General features: G+C 41.3%; 1 protein-coding gene across 1 annotated transcript in view; it reads right to left on the bottom strand.

The window, feature by feature from the left end:
- INTS4 (integrator complex subunit 4) overlaps positions 1-10372 on the bottom strand; it is a 108765-nt gene that overhangs the window by 54657 nt on the left and 43736 nt on the right. The window contains exons 7-10 of the mRNA XM_004708938.2: positions 9174-9262; positions 7990-8110; positions 6158-6229; positions 4220-4394 (exon numbers count right to left, since the gene is read on the bottom strand). Of these exons, the coding sequence (XP_004708995.1) occupies positions 4220-4394; positions 6158-6229; positions 7990-8110; positions 9174-9262 (457 nt within the window). The remainder of the gene's footprint in view (positions 1-4219; positions 4395-6157; positions 6230-7989; positions 8111-9173; positions 9263-10372) is intronic.

Raw genomic sequence — 10372 nt, 5'->3', positions numbered from 1 at the left:
CTTTGCCTCCCAGCTCTTTCCTCTATTTCCCTTGATTCTCCTCCTGTCCCACGAAATACTATTATTAAAGAAAAGTGAAGACTGCAAAACACTTCATAACATGAATGGAAAAACCTGGGGGGGGACATTATGCTGCGTGAAATGAGTGAGTCGCAAAAGGACAAATAATGTTAGGAGACCACTATTGCAAAAGGCCAAAAGGTTTTCATACTAAAAGGGTGGGGAAAGAGGGTAAATTCCTGGCTAGAGTGCAGGTATGTGCTAACTTGGGGGAAAGGAAAGGAATCCACAGTATGAGGGAAGCCAGTGAGCAATGATGAGGGTAGAGGAAGACGCCACAAACAAGGCAAGAGGCAAAGCTATGTGCACAATCCTGCAGTAACGGTCATCACCTCCAGGTGGATGCACAGTCAGACACATGGGATGAACGGGTTTGGTAGGGCGAGTGGAAGTATATCCACGAGATACAGAAGTTTGAAAGAGGGCACGGCTTTGCTGCAAATATATCAATGAATGCCCTGGAGTGAATAAGGGCAACATTATGAAAACACCTTAGACACAACCAAGCACCATTAGGATTTGATGCTGGGCCTGGGGGCTCTGGTCCATAGTCTCAAAAGACATAAAGGTTTAAAGAAACAAAACATGCTAACAAGTACTCAAGGCTGGAACTGGAAACCAGTCACGGGAGGGCAGGAATCCTTGAGCGGGAATGAGAGGCGGGAAATCAATGAAACGTGCACTACCACGAGGAAGCCAGTCTAGTGCCTGGAGGAGGCTGCAGGCTATAGGCGAGGTCTCTGGGGTGAGACTCAAGCTACAGTGGCAAGAGTTAGAGAGCCAAGTGCCTATACGAAGAGGGATGGCAGGGGGACCAGACAGGACGCTATCGCTGCAGTGCTCAAGCCTTCAACTAAGGTGTGATCTGTGAGAAACTACTCAAGGTCTGGGAAGAAATCACCCACGAGAGCTAGAGGGAACAATCTACAGAGCACACACAGATCTAGAACAGTTTTTTGTATTTTGTTTTGTTTTCAGAAAAGGTTTACCTCAGTAGTGGGAAAAATAAGCCTTATTCTAATCACTGCTCCAGTATTGCCTAATAAGGTTTAGATTAAGACCCAAACAAACTATCTTAAATAAAGTTCACAATTTGATAGAAATACAAAAATAAGCAGTATCCCTCCACTCCCACCCACCTCACAAAAAAATAAAAACAAAATTCACAATGTCTGATGGTCAATAAAAAAAATTACAAGGTATGCAAAGGGACCAGAAAATATAATCCACACCCTATAACCCACTGCCATCAAACGGGCTTGGATTCATAGCCACCCTACATGGAGTTTCCGAGGCTGTAAATCTTTTTTTTTAAATCATTTTAAATCATTTTATTGGGGGCTCATACAACTCTTACCACAATCCATACATACATTCATTGTGTCAAGCACATTTGTTGCTGTCATCATTCTCAAAGCAAGTGCTTTCTGCTAGAGCCCTTGGTATCAGCTATTTTTTGCCCTCCCTCCCCGCTCCCTCTGCCTCATGAACCCTTGATAGTTTATAAATTATTATTTTGTCATAGCTTACACTGTCCATCTCCTTTCACCCACTTTTCTATTGTCCTTCCCCCAGGGAGGAGGTTATATGCAGATCCATGTAATCAGTTCCCCCTTTCCACCCCACCCTCCCTGTATCCCTACTCTTACCACTGGTCCTAAGGGGTTCATCTGTCCTGGATTCCCTGTGTTTCCAGTTCCTATCTGTACCAAAGTACACCCTCTGGCCTAGCCAGATCTGTAAGGTAGAATTGGGCTCATGATAGTGGGGGGTGGGAGCGAAGCATTTAGGGACTAGAGGAAAGTTGTATGTTTCATCATTGCTACACTGCACCATGGCTGGCTTGTCTCCTTCCTGCCACCTACAGATGGGTCTTGGGTCCCCAATCTGCACTCCCCTTCATTCACAATGATTTGATTTTTTTGTTCTTTGATGCCTGATACCTGATCCCTTTGACACATCGTGATCACACAGGCTTCATGTGGCCTTTGTTGCTTCTGAACTAGATGGCCCCTTGTTTGCCGTCAAGATCCCAGACACTATTTCTTTTGACAGCCGGGCACCATCAGCTTTCTTCACCACATTTGCTTATGTACCCATTTGTCTTCAGCAATCATATCGGGAAGGTGAGCACACAATGATAAGATTTTTTGTTCTTTGATGCCTGATAACTGATCCCTTCAGCACCGAGGCTGTAAATCTTGACAAGAGTAGACAGCCTCATCTTTCTCCATAGGAGCAGCTGTTGGGTTTAAAGTACTGACCTTGAGGTCATCCAACCAATGCTTATCCAAGAATGAACAAACAACACACAGTAAATAATGGCATGAAGTCGGACAATATACATGTATCCAATCTTCATGAGGCTAGAAGAAAAAATAAGTTGGTGGGTAAAGACATAGAAGATATTTTAAAAACTGAAATGCAAATCGAGCTTCTGGAGAAGAAAACTATAATAACAGATGAGAAATCTACTAAATATAGATCAACAGAAGATTAGACATTGCTGGAAAAAAGATGACTGAAACTGAAGGCAAAGCAATAGAAACTAGCCAAAATGAAACCCAAAGAGAAAAAAAGGGCAGAAAAAAAAAAATGAAGGCACAGATGAGATGCAGGAAAATTTCAAGTAGCCTAATAAAAATAGAACTAAAGTGTCAAAAGGAAGAGAGGGCCAGAAAACTATTTAAAGAAATATTGGCCAAAATGTTTCCATGTGGTGAACATTACAAACCCGGGGATCTAAGCAAAAGTTCAACAAACTCTACACACAGGATATGAAAAATATATAACCACTTAAAATGATTAAAACCAAGGATAACGGAAAAAATAACATTAGATAAGAAAGTCTGTATTTTCTGTAAAATACACATTTATTTTCCCATAAACTTAGAACTCTATAAACAGTCTACTGATTTTTTTTAAAAACTATCATTTCCCATTATTTTCTTTTCAAAAAAGGTCAAATATCGTTTTTATCACACATATAAATGCTCTGCAATCAGACATATCTGAGCTTAACCTTTCCTTCTGCGTTACTGCATGGGTGATTACTAGCATGCAATTATTTTTATAGATATCAATGATATCCCTTTTCTAACTACCAGTATTTAGTTGCTCTCTGAGTGGGTCATGTAGTAATCGGCTATTTTACATATAGATAACTCCATTTAATTCTCACAACTCAGACACTGTTATCTCTGCTTTATGGGAATACTGGAACTTAAACTTGGGGCTCTGGGTATTAAACTAATGTCCATGTTCTTAACCACTGTAGCATGCTACCTGGGTCTCAGCCTCCTGAGTCTGTAAAATAAAGACAGTAGTAGCTACCTCATGGAGTAAGTGTCAGGACTAAACAAGACAATCCATGTAAGCCCCTGCAGTGAAGCGAAATTGCTTAAATATGGCTCTTGAATCCTTATTGCTGTACTTCCCAACAAATGATTGGATGGGACCATGCAAGCAGTGTACAAAACACTTAAGAGAGGGATCAGAAGTAATCAGAAGCATCAGAAGCAGAAGAGCATCTCGGGATCATGAAGAAAGAGCAGCCACCAATGGAGTGTGTGCAAGATCTCTGTCTGAAGTAGCCGAGGCCATGACATGGGGTCCAACAGAAAGCAGGGGAGCCTCATCAAGACCAGAGGCAGTGACAGACTGAGGCTTCCTGGCCTATGGCAGCAGAGACCAGGGAACTGCCTGACTGGCACGCTGAAGACCAGAGGAAGAGACTTGGCTGCTGGCTGAGGAGAGGCACTGATATAGACTAGTGACTGTAACCCTACTGTCTTTCTGATCCTGGCGTGGGGGAATGTGTTAACTTCTCTAATAAACCGCCATAATTGTGAGTACTGTCTGCAAGTTGTGTGTGGCTATTGCAATGGATTATGGAACCCAGCCAAAAAATAGAGTACTGTGAGAAGAACAATTAGTGTCAGAATAGGATAAAGAAAAATGGACAGAGGAGGCATGTCTGACCTCTCTCTCCCTTGGGGCATTAGGACTTGCTCTGGGGTGGGGTCAGACTCTCCTCCCTATTGCAGTCTAAGAAAGTCAGAAGTGTTCCCACACCTTTTCTTCAAGCCCCAGTACAAAGCCAGCCAGACCACACTCACTCAACAGATGGGCACTGTTATTATTATGTTGTCATACTCACCATACATCTCATCTTCCAACCCATGAACAAAGGCTCCACAGGCTCCAGACTCGATCAAGTTCACGGCCCCTGTATCTACTTCTTCTTTGGGAGCATCATCTCCCCACTTTCTGCCGCTGGAGAACTCTCCTGAACTGTAAAGTTCTTTGGCACGCTCATGGGCAGTTCGTTTTCTCTGGAGAGGGCAACAACAATTAGCACTTGCTGGAGGTTCATGACTAAAGAGTTCAATGCACCTCAGAGGACATGGGAAGGTAGGAAGTAAGACTGCTCTGAGTTGCACTTTAAAAAGAAATACTCAAAAAATAAAAAATGAAATAAAAAAAGAAAAAGAAATACTCAGTGTCTCCAAGTAAAGAAATGCAAATCCCACATTCAAGAAATCTAAAGGCTCCCGGCCTAAAATCCCTGACAGTAATGTGATGACAGCAAGTGAAGATGACTGCAGAATGTGCCAGTTAGACAGGCGCTGGCAGTCAAGGCAATACGGGAAAGGAAGAGTCAAAGAGGTAGATAATAGCAGCGCTCCTCTCCGAGCACTATCCTGGGAAGGCAAAACACCAGCTCAAGCAAACAATCTCCTCTAGCTCTGTAGAAAGATAGCTCAAACAACAAAACAAAACAAAAAAACAACCAACCATCCAGCAACAAAAAAAAGAAAGAAATATGTCTCTATTTGGCAATGATATTTTTTTCTTGGATACTGTGGTCACCAAGCAACCTTCAGTAAGTTCACTTCCCACAGAGATTGGCCAAAGGGTAGTGTGGTGACTGAGGAATGCAAATACCAAGTCCACTGGACATTTACAATTTTCACACAAATAAATGACTTGGCATTCTATCTTTTATACATTAGCCCTTAATAGTCTTTCTCCCATGTTAGTCTAAATCTTCCTGGTCAATTGTCCAGAGGCACTGATGAGATATAGCACTTGAGTCGAAAGGGTGTGGATCAGGAGAAAAAAAACACAACTGTAAAACTTAACACAATTATGTCGTGTCTTAGAAACTTCCCATTGGTCATCCCTCATCATCTACCATGAGCACTGACTTCTTACACTTCTACCCCACATCAAGAAAATGCTCAAAATCAAAAACTGATCTCAGATGAAGGCAATGCCACAGTAACAGTGCTGAGTACTCTCTCTTCGTGACAGCCATATGACAATACTTCATGAAATATAGACGCGAACTTCTCAACCAAGCATAAAAATTTCTTAAGAGAAAAAGTCAAAAAAGGCAAAGAGACAATATATATGAAGATGTCCATCTTTATGTGATTTACAATGGTGGAGAAATTTGGAGAATCTAAAATATCCAATAGATTGAAAGGAATAAGAAATGATCATCACTACATCTATTTTACAGATTAAATAGCCAATAAAAATGCTAGGTATACAGATGGCAATCTGGAAAAATAAGCAAAGAGCTGGGAAGAAATAGACCAAAGTGACTGGGATTAGGGAGAGAATTATCAGCAATCATTTCCCCGTCCAACATTGATCAAAGATCCTTTAACTCATAATTATTACTGTTATAATTTGTAAAATTTAGATATGTACTCAGACTCTTATTTAATTCTAGTAATCATGCCAGAGGAGTATCAAGAGTCAGAGGTTCAGGGCACTCCATGAGGAGCATTTTGGGAAAATAATTTGCTCACTCTCCCATGGGAAGAAATGTTGAAAGGGAGCTCTAAAGGTCATACCATCTCACAGAAAAAGGTCTTATAAGTTTTTTAACAAATAGAAAATAACCTCTCCTATTCTTTGTAAAACACAAATTTGGTTCAAGTTACCAAGGTCTTAAATTAAAATGTAATGCAGTCACCCTAAATTAACTTAAATGCATGAGCTGGAAAATCAAATCAACACAACTCAGCATACAGGTATCACATATTGTGGTATTGGTTACAGAAACACAGAGAATTCAAGTTACCCTCAGATCTGACATTAGCTTCTTGTCAAGGGTCTGCTCCAAAAAATGAGAACTGACTTGCTCCATAGAACCCTAGAAAGAAAACCCAAAGCAAATTGAACAACTTTGATGATTTTGACATTATCATAAAATTCAAAGTTTGAAGCCAAGTTAAGTATGTAATCACACCGGATTATCCTTGATAGTTAAGGACATCATCATCAAGACAATTTAAAAAACATTAACAGCTACTCCGAAATAGAGCTTACTATGTGCCATGTACTGTAATAAGAGCTTGGTAGGACACAACTGTTCTATCAAAGAAATACTATTATTAGCCTCATTTTTAAATGGGGAAAAAAGACACGCAGAAGTAATAAATTCCAGTACTGAGGTAAGAACTTGGATGATCCAGAATCCTTGGACTTAACCATTACTCTCTATTGTCTCTTCATTCCTGTATATTCACTCACCCATTCAAAAATACAAATATTTACTTAGCAACCATTCAGCTATATGTCTACAGTCTCTACAGTCTCCAGGAACAGAAAAATAAAACACCACTTTTATATCTAATAACCTCAGCAACCAGTGAGGGAGACTGACAAGAAGCAACTGTATTACAATAGGATAAGTGTAATAGCCATTTATAATGATTGCTAAGGAAACGTACAGAACAATGACTGTCCGGAAGAGACATGAAGAGGTTTATCTGGAAAATTGGAATTAAAAGTACAAATGCTGAGAGAACGCCATGTGGGAAATGACAAGTGGTTACTTGAATGGACTGTAGGACAGACGGGGCTGCTGCTGCTGTTAGGTGCCAGTGAACTGATTCCAACTCTACACACTACAGAATGAAACCTTGGCCTGGGCCTGGGCTAGCCGCACAATATTGACTAGGTTTGCGGTCACTGTTGTGGCAATCAGTCTCAAGGGTCTGCCTCTCTCTTGCTGACCCTATACAAAGCATGATGTCTTTTTCCAGGAACTAGTCCTTTCTGACGACATGTCCAAAGTACATGAGACAAAGTATAGCTATCCTTCTTTCTAAGGAGCAAAGCCGTGTGAAAGCTTATAAATAAGACTTAACTCTCAATGAATAAGAGAAATTTGACAACTTTAGAAGAAATCTGTAAACTAAGAGCCGTATTCTACAGAGAAGCCAGTTATGCTTAATTTACAAGTTGTGCCTGTGGCCCTGTGGATCTGCGTACTTGGGAACAAAGCTGCTCTGCTGCATTAGAGTCATCTACAGATACCAGAAAGCCAACCTCTTCTGTATAGTTTTGAGTTTTCTGAATCAATCTACATCTAAACAATGCTCATCTTTTATTTTAAGCCAAGAACAATGGAAAATACTCTTTTTATTGATGCAAGATGGCCTTTAAGTCCAAAGCCTCATCACTTCATTAGGTCTAAAGCGCTGGAACTGGGGAGTTAGAGGAGGAGCAGTGAGTCTTTTCAGGCCCCTGGTACATGACATTGAATTAGGTAGAAGGAGACTACACCAGAACTAAGGAGAACTAAACTCATTCAGCACTTTACAGTCAGAATTTTTTTTTTTTTCAGTCAGAATTATTTTGAGGTGGGCACCACTGTTTTCCACTCAGTTGGTCAAGAGATTTGGTCGCTCTGCAACCAACTTGTTTTCTAAGAGAGTGACAAGTTTCCAACAGGGCTTCAGCCCCTAATTTTTCCCATTCTGGTTAGCATTCTGATTCACCGACATTTTAGGAATTCGGGTTCACTGCAGTGTTGCTGTGTAAAGTTTGAACAAACTGGGCTGAGCTGGTGCAGAGCCCTGGTAAGTAGTCTTTGCCCAAAGGTTCATTAAAGAAAGCACAACTTACCAATAGCTTTGCAGCTTGAACTCGAACCATCCAGGAGCCATCACTGACCATGTGACAAATTTTTCCAAATGCATCATCAACTAAGCGAATTTCTTCATTAGAAGACGGGATTGGGACAATGCTAAATTAAAAGAAACCACGCATGACAAAACATAAGCTTAAGGCTGCAAGTTTAACAAAACAAGAATAGCCGACCAAAACTGGCACACATGGAAATGATAACTGAGAAGTTCAAACCCTAGAATAGTAAGAATACATTTCAGAGTAAAGCCAATCACACTGGGAATAAAACCAACCATTTGAGTTGTAATGAAAAACCTCAGTGCCTTGAACAAAGGAGTTTAACCCACCAAAGGGTCAGTATTTGCGAGGATATCACAAACCAGCTACCACAGTGCGTCTATCTATGCTTATTCTCTCCTATAACTGCATTGCTGTTACTCCAGCAAGTCTTCAAACGAATCATATAAAGCATATAAAGCATCTGGTCCTAAAAGAAGAAATCATTCCCAGTTAGTCTCCACCACCCCAACTGCTGATACACTAATGCACTATACAATGGTGCCTGGTCCTATAGGTTTATCGACTCGTTCCAGCTTTCCAATTCTAGCTGGCAGTTTAATGAGAAGGAAGAGCCCTGGTCTTGGGCCTGAGCACGGCTTAGTCATTTGTCAATTATAAAACTAGGGCAAGTTAGTTTCTTTGAAGCATGTCTATAAAATAGAATAAATAATATCTGACTCACCTCACAGAATCGTGAGAATTAAATGATTTGATATAAAAAAGAAAAATAGTTTTGCCAGAAAACCATCACAAAAGAAATACTACATAAGGGATAATTATTTTTAAACTTACTGGCTCCCTCTGACATTTATATTTTCTAAACAATTTAAGAGACTTAAACTTTCTTAAGGCCTGAAAAGCACTGAGAGAGTAGGCCAATCTCTTCATCTACAGATATTGAACTTGGGATGCACGAGTAAATTCGCTTTCCCAAGGGACACAACGTTCACAGCCAGGCTGAAAAAAGAAGACCTGAGTTGTGATTTGCAGTCTTTGCTTCCCGCCCATCTACAACAACGTCCAGAAATCTACTCAGCGTTCACATTCTGGTGGCAGCCTGTTTGCAGGAAGGGAAGTGAAGACTGGCTGAGCAACAAGCAAAGGCTTACCCCCACACTAACCTTTCAGGATAGAGCTGACTGACAACCCAGATAAGCTGGACTGCAGCACTGCGCACTTGTTCGTAATCATCAGAGAGCAATTTACAGGCCTGCAAAGAAAAATCCCCAAAGTCTATTAGTTCTGTGCCCTCCCAGGTGATGATCAAAGTATTTTCAAATAAGGAAAGGGTGCTAGATAAGAATATAAATCAATATAACTGTGGGTGATTTTAGCCTCTCAAATCTTGGCCAAACCTAAAGAGTGCTTGGCCTCAGCCAGCTGCTCTGTTGTATTCTAACAGTGTACTCCACCCTAACCACCACTTACACACTCTCTCTCTTTCTCCCTCCCTCCCTCCCTCCTCCTCTTTCCACCCTTGTCTGACCATAAAACCCAACACAAAAAAACATGTGAATGGCACTAAGCCTAGCAAAGCCTGCTCAAAGGCCCAAACACCAAACAAAGCTAACATCTCTCTCTTTTTTTTAATAATTTTATTGGGGGCTCATACAACTCTTATCACAATCCATACACACATCCATTGTGTCAAGCACATTTGTACATTTGCTGCCATCATCATTCTCAAAACAGTTTCTTTCTACTTGAGCCCTTGGTATCAGCTCATTTTCCCCCTCCCTCCCTGCCTCCCCTTCCTCACGAACCCTTGATAATTTATAAATTATTATTACTTTGTCATGTCTTACACTGTCCGACATCTCCCTTCACCCACTTTTCTGTTGTCCATCCCCCAGGGAGGGGCTTATATTGAGATCCTTGTGATTGGTTCCCCCTTTCCTCCACCCTCCCGGTATTGCCACTCTCACCACTGATCCTGAGGGGTTCTTCTGTCCTGGATTCCCTGTGTCTCCAGTTCCTATCTGTACCAGTGTACATCCTCTGGTCTACCCGGATTTATAAGGTACTCGTGGGATCATGATAGTGGGGGTGGAAAGGGGGTGGTGGAAGCATTAAAGAACTAGAGGAAAGTTGTATATTTCATCGTTGCTACACTGTACCCTAACTGGCTCATCTCCTCCCTGCGACCCTTCTGTAAGGGGATGTCCAGTTGCCTACAGATGGGTCTTGGGTCCCCAATCTGCACTCCCTCTCATTCACAATGATTTGATTTTTTTGTTCTTTGATGCCTGATACCTGATCCCTTCAACACCTCGTGATCTCACAGGCTGGTGTGCTTCTTCCATGTTGGCTTTGTTGCTTC

The sequence above is a fragment of the Echinops telfairi genome, unplaced genomic scaffold (assembly GCF_000313985.2).
Source record: "Echinops telfairi isolate 266 unplaced genomic scaffold, ASM31398v2 ScPeMD7_1713;HRSCAF=2227, whole genome shotgun sequence".
NCBI classification, from domain to species: Eukaryota; Metazoa; Chordata; class Mammalia; order Afrosoricida; family Tenrecidae; genus Echinops; species Echinops telfairi.
Note: the sequence above shows the minus strand (reverse complement) of the source record. Positions and strands in the feature narration are given on the sequence as shown.